We start from the raw sequence: 15036 nt of genomic DNA, 5'->3' as shown, positions 1-15036 counted from the left end.
GCTCTGGTCTGACCGAGGCCGAGGTGTCAGACGGTGGGTCATCTTCGTCCCTCCCTGCGTGGCGAGGGACACACCCGCCCGGGCCCAGGCTGCAGAGCAGCTTCTGTCTGTGCCCCCTCCCCAGGGCCGGGTCACAACCGGCCGCAGGTTGCGGAGGGCGTCCCTGCGTCCGGCGTGCCCGTGTCCCCGCCCCCATGCTGGCTGCCTGTGTGGCAGAGAGCAGCACCCCCGCCTTCCCTGCAGGTCGCTCACAGAAAGGACCTCCTGGACCTGGCCGAAGCCATCTGGAGAGAGGTGGGTGACACTGCCGAGCAGCCATCCCTGCTCTTTAGGGGACAGTGGTGCCCCGAGGCCCGGGCCAGTGGGGCGAACCCGGTGCCAAGCTCTGGGGACAGTGGCCTGGGCTGCTGCAGGAGTTGCCCGCAGTGGGGCTTCTGGTCACGTCTGAGGGTTTTTCCCTCAGTAACGGATGGAACCCAGGGTCTTCCCGCGAGCACACCCACAGCTTTTTTATCTTATGAGGCAGGGTCTCACTAGTTGATAAATTGCCCAGGTTGGGCTCAAATTTATGATCTTCCTGCCTCAGCCTCTTAGTGTGCCGGGAGTACACTTGTGCACTGCTGTGCAGGCTGGTTTTTTCTCCCGGTATTGGCAACTGAGCTGGCCTGGTGCGTGCAGAAGCTACATCTCAGCTTCATGTTGTATTTCAGAAGAAAGTACACTGTTCTCTCTGAGACAGGGTCTTGATATGTAGTTCAGGCCAGCCTCAAACTCACCAGGTTGCCCAGGCCAGGCTTGAATTTATGATCTTCCTGCCTCAGCCTCCAGGAGGTTGGGATTATAGGTATGTGCCACCACAGCTGGCTTGAATTTTTTAATAGGAAGAAAAAAACGTGATTCAAAGTAGCCTCTCGCCCCCAGCTGTTAGATCTGGACGACAACTCGGAGGACACCCCTGGCAGCTCCCTGGCCGGCCGCTTCCCGGGTGCCGGGACCCGTGGCCCAAAGCCCCTGGCCACTGCCAAGCCTTGCAGTCTCACGGTGCCAGCTGCCGGGGCACCTGCCACAGCCACGCTGGAAGCCAGTGACGTGGACATGCAGACCGAGGGCGAGACGCTCCCCGAGCCAGGCGGACACTTGCACAGCAGGGCCCGGGCACTACGGCCACTGCCCAGACTTGGGGGTGAGCGGGACAAGGGCCCCAAGCTCTCACTTTCCAAGAGGAAACTGGAACTTTTACTTGTGGAGCCGGAAAAAAATAAGAGAAAGAAGTACTATGTGGCCTAACCCAGGTGAGCAGACCCAGCTTGGCGGGGAGGGGGCGTCAGCGCTCAGGCAGGCAAGGCTGATGCACACACCTCTTTCCCGAAAGTAAGACCTAGCGGGGCAAAGTGATCCCCCCTAGAAAGCTAGTGATCAAAATGCCAGCCGCAGTCAGCCTATCCTCGCCTGACCTGCCTGACGGAGTAGTCACAGAGCGAGGGGCCAGGCCTGGGGGCGCACGCCTGTAATCCCAGCAACCCCAGCATTTGGGAGGCTGAGGCAGGAGGAGCGCTAGTGGAAGCCCGGCCCGGGGAATTTAGCGAGCCCTGTCTCCCACAGGCAGAAGGGCTGGGACGCAGCTCAGCGCGAGGGCCCCAAGTTCAATCCCCAGTACTAAAAAAAAGCTTTTTGGCTGAAACATGTGGCCCTTTCTGTCTAAAACGATGTGCTGGGTGTAGTGTACATACCTTCGATCCCAGCACTCAGGAGGCTGAAGCAGGAGGGTCGAGTTTAAGGCCAGCCAAGGCTATACAGCAAGTTCTAGACCAGCTTAAAACGTAGTAAGACCATGTCTCAAAAAAAATCCCCACTAAACCCAAGCCCAAACCAGTCTCCAAAGGCGCCCCTGGCCCTGGTTCTACGCCCCTGCTTAGTTTTCCAGTCCTGGGGACCAAAGCCGAGTGCTCTACCACTACGCTGTTTCACTGCAGATGGGGTCGCCCTAAATTTCCCAAGCTGCGTAAACAGCCAAGCAAGCTGAAGGGCTGCCTTGCTCAGGCTGAGGAACCCAGGCCGCGTCTCAGGCTGGTGCCCTGGGAGCCGCCTTGGGCTCCACCCCCCAACCGAGCCCGCCCCGCACCGCCAGGCCCGGCTTGTGGGCCGCGAGGCGCCGACCTCGTCCTCGCCGTTCCCGGCCAGCAGGTGGGTGCGAGACCGGTGCCGACACTGCAGCCCCTCGTCCCGCGAGTCCGGCGCCCTCCGGTGCCCCAGCGCCATGCTGCTCCCAAGTGCAATAAAGGAAGTCACAGCACCGCTCCGCCCCGCCGCTCCCTGCTGGAACTCGCCTGGCTCTGCAGTGCGGGGGCGGCCCGCCCTGACCCCGTTCGCGGGACACAGGTGGCCCTGGCGGGGCAGTGCGCCCCGGGCCACAGACCTCCGCTCCTAGGTGTCGCCGACTGAGCCCCAGCTCAGTGGCCCGGGCCTTGTCTCCCAGGGTGTGGGACGCCCTTGGCCTGGCCCGCCCTCCCGGGCGTCTTATGGCAGGGCCGCTTCCGGAGCGGCTTCCGGAGCCTCGGCCTCGATCTGGTTCCCCGCCCTGCGAGGAGCAAGCGCCCCCTGGTGCACGGGGCCCGCGCTGGCCCAAGCCTGCCACCGCGTTGCCCTGAACACAGAGACGTCGGGACACCTCACAAGGCCATGCTGCCCTCCCCACCCCACCCCCAGGGTCTCGGTGCGGACAGCACAGCAGGAGACACGGACAGCGCGGGGCTCTGACCAGGAACGCCCTGGCCCGAGCCGTCCGGGCACCACTGAGGGGCCCGGTCCTCCCGCAGGGCTGGCTGGCGTGCGGCTGGCAGGAGACACGGGAGCCGGGTCACACTTAGTGTTTTATTTTGTAAAACAGCCACAGTCCACACTGAAAACAGCCGCGCCCTCCAGGGCCCGCGGCTCCCACCGACGCCCCGAGTCCGCGCCTCCCCCCAGGCGGGCGCTGCGCGGGGCTGGGCCGCTCACTCGGTGCACAGCACGGCCACGCCGCGCTCGTAGAAGCTCCGCGGGTCCTCCTTCGTGGCGATCTCGAAATCCACGGTGAAGATGAGGTCGGCCCGGGTGAAGTTCAGATAGACGGGCAGGGTCACCTGCGGCGACAAGTGAGGCTGGTGGCGGCCCGGGAGCAGGCAGGAGATGTGCCCGCCGGCCCCGGTCCCTCGCCGTGCCCGACCAGCGCGAGGCCGCGACACTCACCACGCTGGCCTTCTTCTCGGCGTTCGTCTGCTTGACCCAGCGCAGCTGCGTCAGGGGGAGGACCGTGGAGATGGCGTTGGACAGCGACAACTTGTTGTTGCTGCAGGTGGCGCCCTGCAGCTTGAGGCCTGTGGGCAGTGGGGCGACAGGGGCCTGGCGTGGACACAGGGACACAGGTCCCTGTCCTGGGGCGCACGCAGGCCGTGGATGGGCAGCGACAGGTCCCGCCGACAGGGTGCCTGGGGAGCTCACCTGTGACCCCGAAGCTGCAGGCGTCCAGGGTGGCGCTCTGAGAGGTGGTGACGTTGACCTCCAGGCACAGCTCCTCCAGGGACCAGCTGTTGGCCTGAGCCACATACTGCCGGGTGGCCGTGATGTAGGCCTCGGGCACGAACAGGCCGCCCAGGCACACGTGGATGTTCTGCAGGAAGCAGCCGGGGGCTCAGGCAGGCGGGCTCCGAGGCCAGCGTGGCCTCAGGGGCCCAGCCCAGCACCCGAGCCGCGTCCCCACCTTGAGCTCCTTGGCGCCGCCAGACGCGGCCGCCAGCGAGATGCCCTGCAGCTGCTTGATGCGCTCGCTGAAGTCAGACACCCACTGTATGACCGTCATGCCAGCGGGCACTGTGTAGTGCGACCAGCTCTGGGGCAGGATGCCTGTGGCGAGGATGCAGGAGACCCGGCTGGGGTGGCACCAATCCCGCAGTCCTGGGAAGCCCGGGCAGGCTGCCCCTGGCTGTAACCCCTGCCTAGTCGGCCAAGGGGCCCAGGGAGGTAGGGGGCGCCGTACTCGGCCAGCTGGGGCCACAACCCAACCTCCCATCGTGGCTGGAGACCGAGATCGGCAGGAGAACCTGAGGCCCTGGCTTCCGGCCCAGGGCCGAGCGAAGGACGACAAAGCTGTGCCCAGCCAGTGGCCCTGTGCTCCTGGTGACTCAGCTCGGCCCGCCCCCACGCCCCTCCCCAGGCCCCCAGCCCGCAGGCCCTCCCCTGCCCGATGCCAGGAACAGGGCGGAGAGCACCGGCTGCTGCCCGGGGACGGCACCGGGGATGGTAGCGCCCAGGCAGCTGCCGGGAGGCGCGCACCTTTGACCAGCGCGTTGATGAGCGTGCGCAGGTAGTTGGTCTGCTTCTTCTTGCCCTCGCACACCTGCACCACGTCCGCCAGGTCCTGGCGCACGTCCTGCAGGAGCCGGGCACCCATCTTCACCTCCCTCTCGAAGAACCGGAACAGAGGGTCCTGCGCCGAGAAGAGCAGAGCAGGGCGGGCTGAGCAGAGGAGCCCCCGCCCGAGTCCGCCTTGGTAACCTGCTGAGGCCCCGCGTCCAGACGAAGCTGGAGGAGGGCTGGGGACGTGCCCCCGTGAGGCCCCGGGCGGCATCCCCAGCGACACACGCGGGTACACAGCCGAGGTCCGGGCCGCACCGCTACCTTGATGTTCTCCACGGTGCGCTTGAGGTGGCCCAGGCTCTGCGGGATGAGGTGCAGCCAGTTGGAGGCGGTGGTGTGCAGCGTGCGCATCCAGGCCGGGCGCCCGTCGGCCGTGGAGTCCGTGCGCGTCTTCTTCTCGGTCTCCGCGTAGGCCAGGTCGTCCTCGTCCTCCAGCATCTGCATCTTCAGCATCTTGCTGATCATGTCCACACCTGCCACAGCAGGGGCGGGGCGACAGGCGGCCGCGTGAGCGCCTGGCCTGGTGCCGGGTCCGAGACCCGCCGCGTGGGGAGAATGCTGTGCCCCACCCCCGGCAGCACCCGGCCCAGGCGGGCTTTTGGGAAGGGGGAACGGCCGTCCGGCACGGGAAGAGGTGCAGGACACCCGTCACCGGGTGCAGGGCACGGCCGTCAGCACACGGGCAGCCTGGGGTCACAGACCAGGGCGAGGTTCTCCGCAGCCCAGGCGCAGGACGGGCTTGGCTGGGAGCGGGTGTGCGTGCGTGACGCCTCTCGGTGCTTTTGCCTGTGGGAGCCCGAGGGGGGCCAGGGGCTCAGGGCCCCACACAGAGCCCCAGGCCTGGGCTCCCGCAACACCACGGCTGCACAGGCCCAGTGACCTGCGGTGGGTGAGGTCTCAGGCCAGGTGCGCCGTGTGTGGGGTGACACCTGCTGGAGGGGGGACACCCACTCAGGGTGGACTTGTGGAGGACCGAGGGGCATTCACAGGAGCTGTCGTGGGCCAGGACGACTGACGCCAGGCCCCATGAGACGATACCAGCCGCACCCAGCCCAGGGCACCTGAACACCCAGCCCCGTGCGCCGCTGTCTCTGCGCTGCCCCGGGAACAGCCCCAGGGGACCACGGCACACATGCGCCAAGGAGCCGAGCCGGCTGGGACCATCGGTCCTGCCCACCACAAGGAGAGCGGGCACGGCCTGCGGCTCCCCTGTGCCCTTCGCTCTCGGGGAGGCGCCAGCCCTGAAGCTCTGGCCGGTGCAGCGCCCCAAGGACGCCAGGCCCGGCGCTGCCTGCCCCCTTCCGCCACGGGTCTGGTGGGCTCAGAACTCACGTTTCTTTCTCCTGTGGGCTGGGACTGACCCAGGCCTGGAGCGGGGATGCCAAGTGCTCCACCACTAAGCCACCCCTGCAGCCCAAGAAAGCACATTTCTCCCAAGTCTGAGGAGGCTGATGCCGGTCTGTGAACCAGTCACCGGCTCATCTCCCGGCCCTGTCTTTCATCCCCGCACTGAAAGGGAGTCACTCATTACTCCGTCCTCTCCATCCCTTGAGGAAAGTGTGTTCCGAGCGTGGAGGAAAATCTCAACGCCTCGCACAGCTCACCACATAACCCGCATGACGTCAGGCCCTTCCTCAGAGAGGCCGCCTGCGCCCACAGCGCCCCCCACGGGCCGGGCGGGTCCACCCACCCTGCGTGGTCAGCAGCACGCGCTCGGCGTTGTTGGGCAGCCCCAGCCAGGACGGCGTCTGGGTGTCGGGGAGCAGCTCCACCCACTGCACGAACTCCTCTCTCCTGGAAAGGTGCAGTGGGAAGTGGCGTTAGGTGGCTCGGAGCTGCTACCACGCGGCCCCCACCCGGGAGGCCGCACGGCACCTGATACCGTCGGGCATCTGGATGTCCTTGTGCCCGTCCACCTTGCACGCCAGCTTGAATTCACTGTCGAAGCTGCGGGTGGTGAACAGGCGCTCCAGGAAGGTGTTGAGCAGCCGCTGGTCGAACTCATTGTCCACACGGCCGCCGTAGATGGACTGGGCCATCAAGGTCTTCAGGGCCGACCACGGGATCTTATCGGGCGAGATGTTCTGCCGGCCCTGGGGAGGCAAGGGGGTCAGGCGCACCCTGGCGGCTGGGGGCCCCGCTTCCTCCTCCACAGCAGCACACACCCCCAGGGGCCGCGTGCCCGTGTGCCCCCGAGGCCTGCCCCCCAGGGCCGCGTGCTCCCGGTGCAGTGTGGCTACTTGCCTTGGCCGTGTCGTCCAGCCACGTATCCACGGTGTCGCAGGCCGACCGCAGGTCGGATTCCCCAAACTCGTATTTCTTCGACCACCCCAGCGGTGCGTAGCGCAGGCGTTCCTGGATGATGGCGTGGAACCAGGCCAGCAGGAAGTAGAGGCGGGCTCGCTCGTTGGGAGACTGGGTGGGAAAGGGACGGAGGGCAGAGGTCAGAGAGCAGCGCACTCCCAGAGGACCGTGTCCCCGGTGTCCCTGATCCACAGGTCCAGAGCTGCCACACGGGACCTCTGACCCTGGAGCCCCAGGGTGCGAGCACGTGCCAAGTGAAGCAGAGACGGCCACCAGGGCGGCACGCAGGCTTCTCCACCGATAAAAGTGACAGCTGACCACCGGTCAGCAGGGGGTGCTACAGAAGAGACTCTGAAACTGGACTGCGGCTCAGAACAAACGGCGGGATTCCTGCCGCAGCTGTCCTGCCCGGAACCTGTCCGCCTGGGCTCTCCGTGGCATGGGACTGCGCTGGCGCAGCGCTGGGTGGCTTCCCCACGCGTCTTCACAGGGCCCCACCGTGACTGAACACTGAGGGTGTGCATGGGCCTCCACCCTGCCGAGCACAGGAGGGAAATTCCGGCTGTGTGTAAGAGGCAGAAGGACCCGAGCCTTTGCCAAAGTGGCGCTGCTGGGGGTGGCGAAGGGGCTGTGTCTCTGGCCCTCACGGGGCGCACGGGGCCGGCGTTACCTTGCAGATCCGCGACACGGGGATGCTGCTGAACGTCCGCAGCATGTTCGCTTTCACGCCCGGCGGTGGCTCGAACACGAAGATGCGGCCGGCGCGGAGCAGGTTCACGGGCACCTGGAGGAGGCCGTGTGCCCGCAGGCTCCGGTGAGCGGCGGCCCTCCCTGTGCCACCCAGCGCCCGCCCCATCCCCGCCACCCACCTTGGGGTTGATCTCCATGGTGAGGAAGAGGCGGAAGCAGGCGTGCGGCTGCAGGGAGTGCAGCTTCTTCTCCAGCTGCATTAGCCAGCCGGGGGCCAGGTGCACGTTCTTCAGCATCACCCACCTGTGGAGGGGGAGCCTCAGCCACGCGCGCTGCCTTGGGGACCCGGGCACCGGGCACCAGGCTGGACCCCCGAGGCCTACCTGCCGGACTTCACAGCCGTGTTGATCGCCTTGTCTGCTTGGTTAAAGCCTTCCGCCGAGCCTGGGACGAGGAAGCACAGTGTCAGCCGGGAACTCGAGGCCCCGTGGACCCCCATCCGCGCACGCCAGGCCCTTACCGATGGCGATCGAGGTGATCTGTGTGTTCTGCTCGGCCGCGAGGTCCTCCACGTGCCCACTGGCATCGTAGCCAGGCACCGAGCACATCAGGACGGGCGTGTTGGGCTTCACCTGTGAGGAAGGGCAGAGTGAGCCGCCGTCCCTGCAGCGGGGGCCGGCAGACCCCTCGGCCCGGGGCTCACCTCTGTGCCCACGATGTGCGCCAGGTCGAGCGGCTGCTCCATGATGGACATGAAGGACTCCCCGAGGTTTGTGGACACGAACATGTGGGCCATGGCCAGCAGGCGGTCAGGCCGGAAGGCCTGGATGAGCAGGAGGCGGTGCACAGCCTGCCCGATGGGTGCTGCGAGGGGACCCGGGCTGTGAGGGTGCGTGCCAGGGCACCCTGCTCAGCCTCTGGTCTCACCCGACGCCCCAGGATGCCCCGGGGATAACCTGCCCCTCCCGTTTCTTGGGCCCCTGGGACACCACCCCCAGCCCAGGGGGAGCCATAGAACGGGGAGCCACGTATCATGCACCCATCTCTCTGCAGCACTGGGATGGGCCTGGGGCCCTGCTCAGGGCAGGTGAATGCTCCATCACTGCGCCCCATCCCCAGCCTGTATCTTCCTTTGAGAAGGAATAAATTGCCCAGGCTGGCCTTGGATTTGCAATCTCACTGCCTCAGCTTTCTGAGGATGTAGCTAGGGTTTTAAGTGTATGCTGCCACGCCTGACGGAAGTCAGGAAGTGTTTTCATCTCCCACTTATGTATATATAGCGCAGGATGACCTTCAACTCACAATCCTCCTGCTTCAGCCTCCTGAGTGCTGGCATGTACCCCCACACCTGGTATTAATCTTCCACTTCCAAGCCAACTCTTACATAGGAACCACTTTCCTAAAAAGTTCTTTTTCTTTTTTGTCTCTTTGAGACAGGGTCTCGCTATGCAGTTCAGGCTGGCCTTGAGCTCACTTTGTAGCCCAGGCTGATCTCAAACTTGCAATGATCCTCCTGCCTCAGCCTCCTGAGTGCTGGGATTACAGGCATGTGCCACCATGCCCGGCCCTCACAAGTTTTAACAGTGGAACAGTTATCTTGGGAATTGGTGACTTACTCCTTTTGGAAGTAAGTCACTTCTTTCCTGGTTTTTTTTTTTTTGGTGGCACTGGAGGTTGAACCTAAGACTTTTCCACTGAGTTACAGCTGCAGTCCTTTAAAAAAATATTTAACTCTGTGACAGGGTCTCATTAAGTCAGTAAGGTGCCCAAGCTGGGCTCAAAACTGTGATCCTCCTGCCTCAGCCTCACAGTGTTGGGAGTGGAAGCACCCTTCAGGAAGCAGTAAACACCCACTTTACATTCAGGCCTACGAGGAGGGCCTCGCACGACTCACTTGAGGGTGTCTCCTCGCTCCAGAGGTACGGCACGGTCTGCTCCGGGGAGCTGCTGTCCAGCCAGATGCCAAATTGCTGTGGAGATGACAGAGAATGCGTCACCATGGCATGCAGCTGATCCTTCCAGGCCCGTGCCATGCTAGGGGTGGGGCCTGCGCCTTATGGGGCTGCTGAGATCCTCCCAGGCCCGAGCCGAGCACCAGGAGCACGCACGACACGCGGCTAGGCCCCTACCACACACGGACACAGGGGACACACAGCGCCAGTCACCTCGTCTGCCTGGACCCTGGCGATCAGGTCTTTGAATGCAGGCAGGCAGCTCAGCCGCGCCACGGCTTCTGCCTGCTCCACCGTCAGCCCCGGGACCTTGGGGGTGGAGCCGGCACTCAGCACGATCTCCTTGCCCCTCAGGAAGTGCTGGAACTCGGCGTCGTAGGCGGGCTCCCTGTGGGGAAGGTCAGGTGGGCCTGGCACTCACGGCCCGGGCCCCAGCCAGTAGCTGGCACTCACAGAAACGGGCAGGACAGGCGAGGCGTGCCTTACCCCACAGTGCCCTTCAGCTTGATCCTGGCCAGCAGCATGGCGAAGGTGATGTGGTCCTGGTGCAGCATGCCTCTGGCCACCCGGTTGAATGCCACCTGGGACGGAGGGAGAGGGTGAGCGACACTCCCGAGCCGCCGCCGTGCCCGCCCCCGAGCTTCCCCGCCTCACCTGGAAGAGGTCCTTGGTTATGATGGAGAGGCGCTGCGTGTGGTCGGTAACGCCCTTGAGGTTGGGGTTCTCGTACAGCACGTTGTGGTAGATGTCCAGGAAGAACTGCAGCGAGTACTGGTACAGGAAGTGGATCTGCGAGCAGCACACACGTCAGCGGCATCCGGCCCCGGCCCCCGCGAGACGCCGAGCTCCCGGGGGGCTCAGGGCGCCGGTCACCTGTTTCAGGGACTCCATGGTGAAGTAGATGCTGCTGCAGGCGGTGGACAGCGGCAGGTACTGCTGGGACACGGTCTCCACTTCCTGCATGACGATGTCGGTCTCCTCCACCTTCCTGGTGACCTCGGCAGCCTCCCGCTTCAGGTTCTCCAGGGTGGTGATGATGGTGTCGTCGTCCAGAATGCGGCCCTTCACCTCGTTCAGAGCTTGCAGCAGGGACTTCTCGAGCTGCCGCAAGCGCAGCTGGAACTCGCCTGAAGAGAGCAAAGCACGCGGCTGCTTTAACGTGATGGCAGGTCGCGAGGAAACCTCGCCGAGGCGACCGGGGCCCCCCGTGCCCGCCCCCTCGAGCCAGCGAGGCCCAGGGCGCACCCTGCAGCTTCAGCAGATCCGAGCGCTTCTCGTCCACGTCGGGCCTCTCCGCCTTCAGCACCTCGTTGAGACACTGGCTCTGCAAGCTGCTGCGCGTGACGGTGAAGTTCACGAAGGTGACCCGGGAGCACAGGTCTGGCGGGAACTCCACCTGCGCAGACACGCTCAGCTCCTGAGCCCGCCGCGGCCAAGCCAGGGCCCCGCCTCCGGCTGTGGGCGCCACACTGCTCACCGTGGGGTCCCGGGTGGACAGGAAGATGACAAACGACGGGGAGAGGTCGATGTCCTGGTCACCGAGGGTGATCAGCACTCGCCCCCCCGTTCGGCGGACTTCACGGTTGAGCACTGGATTCAGAACTGGGTCGTAGCTCTCCACATCCTGCACGGCACACGGGGACACGCACGGTTAGCTACAGCAAGCAGCTTCCCTCAGGCAAGGTGCGTGCACACCAACTTCCTGCCTGGACAAACGCAGCGCCCCAGGCTAGGAGCCGCAGCACCCCAGCACCAGAGGGCGGGCACCCGCCAGGCAGCCACACTGGGGGTGGCTGCTGCGCCGGGACATTTCGACACTTCTGACCCTAAGATGTGTCGCTTGCCAGAGTCTATGTGGGTGCTGCCCAGACCCTGAGTGGAATTTTAAATACAAACATTGCTTTTGTTGATTTGCACGTATTTTGTGGTACTAAGAATTGAACCCAGGGACCTTGCACTGAGCTACATTCCGAGCCCCTTTTTAATTATTTTTGCTTTTTCCAGACAGGGTCTCGCTATGCAGTTCAGGCTGGCCTTGAACTCACAGCAATCCTCCTGTCCCAGCCTCCTGAGTGCAGGGATCACAGGTGTGCACCACTGTGGCCAATTTTATTTTTAATTTCGAGACAGGATCTCAGTAAGTTGCCTAGCTGGGCTTGTACTTGGGATCCTCCTGCCTCAGCCTCAAAGGTGCTGCAGTTACAGGAGTGCCACCATGCCTGGCTGGATTTGCGTTCTCAAATCCGTGCTAGTGTGTATTTGCATCACACAGTGATGATGCTCCTTGTGGGCAGCTCGCACGTGTACGTAACACATCTTAATGTTTTTTTCTTTCTTTTTTTTTTTTGTTTTTTGTTTTTGTTTTCCTTCTGGTACCAGGGAATGGAACTCACGACCTTGCGCTTGCCAGGAAGGCACTTTGCCCTGAGCTAAATCCCCAGCCCCCCCTTTTTTTTTTTTTTTTGAGACAGGGTCTCGCTATACAGTTCAGGCTGGCCTTGAGCTCACTTTGTAGCCCAGGCTGGTCTCGAAGCGATCCTCCTGCCTCAGCCTCCTGAGTGCTGGGATCACAGATGTGTGCCACCATGCCCGGACATCTTAATTGTTTTTTTACTGCTTTCCCCTCTCTTTTATCTCTTGGTCTCCTTCCTTTTTGCAAAGGATCTCCCTCCCTGCTTATCATCCATTTTATTTATACTATGAGGAAACCATGTGACACTTATGCTTGTGTCTGACTTACTGCATTTAACATTATGGGCTCAAGGTGCATTTATTTGTCTAAACATGTCTCAAGTTTATCCTTCTTTCTGGCAAAGCAGTGCTCCATTGTACATAGTACTCCACTGTAAATACCGTATCTTCCTTATCTGTTTAGCTGTTAGTGGACATGCAGACTGCTTCTAAGATTTAGCTATTTCCACTTGTGTTGCTATAAACGTGGATGCATATACACTTACTTTTTCTTTTCTTTTCTTTTTTGACAGTATCTCACTATGTAGCCCAAGCTGGCCTTGAACTTGAGGTGATCTTCCTGCCTCAGCCTCTTGAGGGCTGGGATTACAGGTGTGCGCCACCACAGCCAGTTGGACTTACTCTTATAGAACAATCTCAGTGCTTTACCCTTATTCTGATACCAAGTCTCCAACACTTTGCTGTCAGCGTCAGGACTATGCAGTGCAGTTTTACCTCATGGCAGCCGGGTTCGAGAAAGCCTGAATTTCCCGAGAGGAGCCCGCTCGAGTCAGCGGGTCTGAAAGACACCAACCTGGACCAGGAGGGGATTGCCGAACCTCAGCGCGCTCTCTAGGTTCTTCCTGAAGGCGTCATCCAGGAAGCTGGTGCGCGTGATCTTCCGGTCTTTGTACTCGTTCATGATGAACTCCGTGGCCTGGCCGGAGGGGTCGATGATCAGTGGGTACCTGCGGAAGCGGCCAGAGAAGACAGGTTCTGAGTCCAGTGGAGCAGAAGTGACCCGGTGACCACATGGGTGGGGTCTTGACGTTTCCAGACTGGCCCTACAGACCGACCTCCTGAGACGCTCAGGGCTAAAGTTGTCTTCCTGGCCCGAATCACCCCGTTAGCATAGCCGGCATCGACCTTCCCTCTCCGGGATGGACGCGCCCCATCACAGGGTGGACCAGCTGCCCCTTGCTGCGTCCTCCTGGGGCCCAGGGTGAACACTTAGCGGCGGCATTGGGAGGTCCTAATGCTCATTGGGCTAAGATGGCCCAGGTTGCTCAGTCCTCATGGCATGCCTGTGAGGTTGGGGTGGCCACCCATCCATCTCCCACAAGGGGAAGGCAGGAGGCCCAGGCCAGGGATGGCTACCCATCCATCTCCCACAAGGGGAAGGCAGGAGGCCCAGGCCAGGGATGGCTACCCATCCATCTCCCACAGGGGGGAAGGCAGGAGGCCCAGGCCAGCCTCTGGTGCACGAAGAACAAATCCCAGCAACAGCACCGACAGCCTACGCACTCTGGGAAGCCACTCGCTGCCCAAGGGCACGTGGCTCAACCTCCCTCCCCTCCCCAGCTCTGGTCACCAAGTGCCCTCCCAGGCCACTGCCCTGCTCTGCCCCACTGTGGTGGGGATGTGGCCATGTGTCTGCTGCCCCTTCTGGTCCTCTGCTGGGACCCGGCTACTGCTGAGTGACCACCAGGGGCAGAAGCATCAGGGCAAAGCCGCCACCAGCATCGGCACCAGTATTGCTCGGCCAGGACAAGCGTCTCCTTGTGACCTGGACTGGCACCTGGCAGTCCTGCCTCCCTGTCCCCAGGAACTGGCACATGGGAAGGGCTCGGTAAGCAGTCGGGCATGTACATAGGCTTCAAGGGAACCTGGAATGTGTTTTTGAGATGAGAGGGTGCTGGCTGGGGAGGCCCAGCCCCGAGGGTGAGGGACCCACGCAGGTCAGTCCCAAGGCGTCCTCTGGCCAGACCCTGCAGTCGTTCCGCTGCCTGCCTGCTACCCACACAGGCTCACAAGCGGCTATTCCCCTTCAGCGGAATATTTCAGTTTAGTTCTTAGGATACTTGCTATTTTTTTGTGATCGTGCAGGATGAACTCAGGACCTTTGTACTGAGCTTTTGAGACAGTCCTGCTAAGCTCCCCAAGTTGGGTTTAAACTCGCAATTCTCCTGTTTCAGCCTCCAAGAGGGCTGGGATTATAAGGTTGTGCCACAGTGATACTGACTATAGTTTTTTTTTTTTTTTGTCTTTTTGAGACAGGGTCTCGCTATGCAGTTTAGGCTAGCCCTGAGCTCACTTTGTAGCCCAGGCTGGCCTCTAACTTGCAAGGAACCTTCTGCCTCAGCCTCCTGAGTGCTGGCATTACAGGCGTGTGCCACCACGCCTGGCTGACTGTAGTATTTTAAGAGCAGGACTGTCTTAATGCCCACCCAACACAACTCTGCCACCCCACCTCAAGGTGACAACAAGAACATCTGGGGTGTGGCCCCTGGCAGACTGCTTGCCCACCTGTGTAAGGCCCTGGCTTTGATCCTAGTACAAAAAAAAAAACAAACTGAAAAATAAAAGAGAAAAAAGGGAGGTTACAAGAAAAACGTATTGCAAAACCATTCCGACAATGAAAATGCTACAGGAGTCGGGAGAGGCGGCGCACGCCCGTAAGAACAGCCTCAGGAAGACTGAGCCAGGAGGACAAGTCTGAGCCCAGCCCAGGCACTTCACAAGACCAAGACCACCTTAAAATGAAGAAGCAAAGGAGGGACTACAGAGGTTGCTCGGCGTGACGGCCCTCAGTTTACTCTCCACTACCACCCCCAAAAGATGTGAGAACAAAAACAACCACTTCACTACCCCCCATCAGAGATGCACACTAAGACACTAACACTAATACTTGTTTTTGAGACAGGGTCTCACTGTGTAACACAGACAGCCTCAAACTTGTGATCTCCCTGCCTCAGCCTCCCAAGTGCGGAGATCACAGGCCTGTGGCTCCATACCTGCCTTAAAACTAGAACTAAGGTGTTAAAAAACAGGGATGGCCCCGGGGAGCCAGCGCACCTGTTGAAGCGCTTCAGCATGATGGCGTTCTCCGTGCACAGGTCGTCCGCGGGCAGCGAGCTGGCCTGCCAGCGCAGGCGCTCGTCGGCGTTCGACAGGTACTCGGTGCGCGCGATGTCTGTGCGGAACTGAGGGGAGGCCGGTCAGCCCCGCCCCGCCCCTCAGGGCT

General features: G+C 62.0%; 1 protein-coding gene across 2 annotated transcripts in view; it reads right to left on the bottom strand.

The window, feature by feature from the left end:
* Nucleotides 1-2852: 2852 nt before the first annotated feature.
* Nucleotides 2853-15036, bottom strand: part of Dync1h1 (dynein, cytoplasmic 1, heavy chain 1) — a gene marked incomplete in the record, with an annotated part of 69572 nt that continues 57388 nt past the window's right edge. Inside the window, 23 exon segments of one of the 2 annotated variants that reach the window (XM_013507827.1) lie at nucleotides 2853-3122; nucleotides 3229-3356; nucleotides 3481-3649; nucleotides 3740-3882; nucleotides 4312-4465; nucleotides 4657-4868; nucleotides 6086-6189; nucleotides 6271-6488; nucleotides 6640-6810; nucleotides 7370-7483; nucleotides 7569-7692; nucleotides 7773-7833; nucleotides 7910-8021; nucleotides 8093-8253; nucleotides 9284-9359; nucleotides 9555-9729; nucleotides 9828-9922; nucleotides 9996-10130; nucleotides 10215-10468; nucleotides 10587-10737; nucleotides 10819-10965; nucleotides 12607-12760; nucleotides 14868-14995. In XM_013507827.1, coding sequence (XP_013363281.1) covers nucleotides 2994-3122; nucleotides 3229-3356; nucleotides 3481-3649; nucleotides 3740-3882; nucleotides 4312-4465; nucleotides 4657-4868; nucleotides 6086-6189; nucleotides 6271-6488; nucleotides 6640-6810; nucleotides 7370-7483; nucleotides 7569-7692; nucleotides 7773-7833; nucleotides 7910-8021; nucleotides 8093-8253; nucleotides 9284-9359; nucleotides 9555-9729; nucleotides 9828-9922; nucleotides 9996-10130; nucleotides 10215-10468; nucleotides 10587-10737; nucleotides 10819-10965; nucleotides 12607-12760; nucleotides 14868-14995 — 3315 coding nt within the window. 2 annotated transcript variants of the gene reach the window in all.

This window comes from Chinchilla lanigera, unplaced genomic scaffold, assembly GCF_000276665.1.
Source record: "Chinchilla lanigera isolate Chin_1 unplaced genomic scaffold, ChiLan1.0 scaffold00137, whole genome shotgun sequence".
In the NCBI taxonomy this organism is placed as follows: domain Eukaryota; kingdom Metazoa; phylum Chordata; class Mammalia; order Rodentia; family Chinchillidae; genus Chinchilla; species Chinchilla lanigera.
The sequence above is the reverse complement of the archived record's forward strand: the minus strand, read 5'-3'. Positions and strand labels throughout refer to the sequence as shown.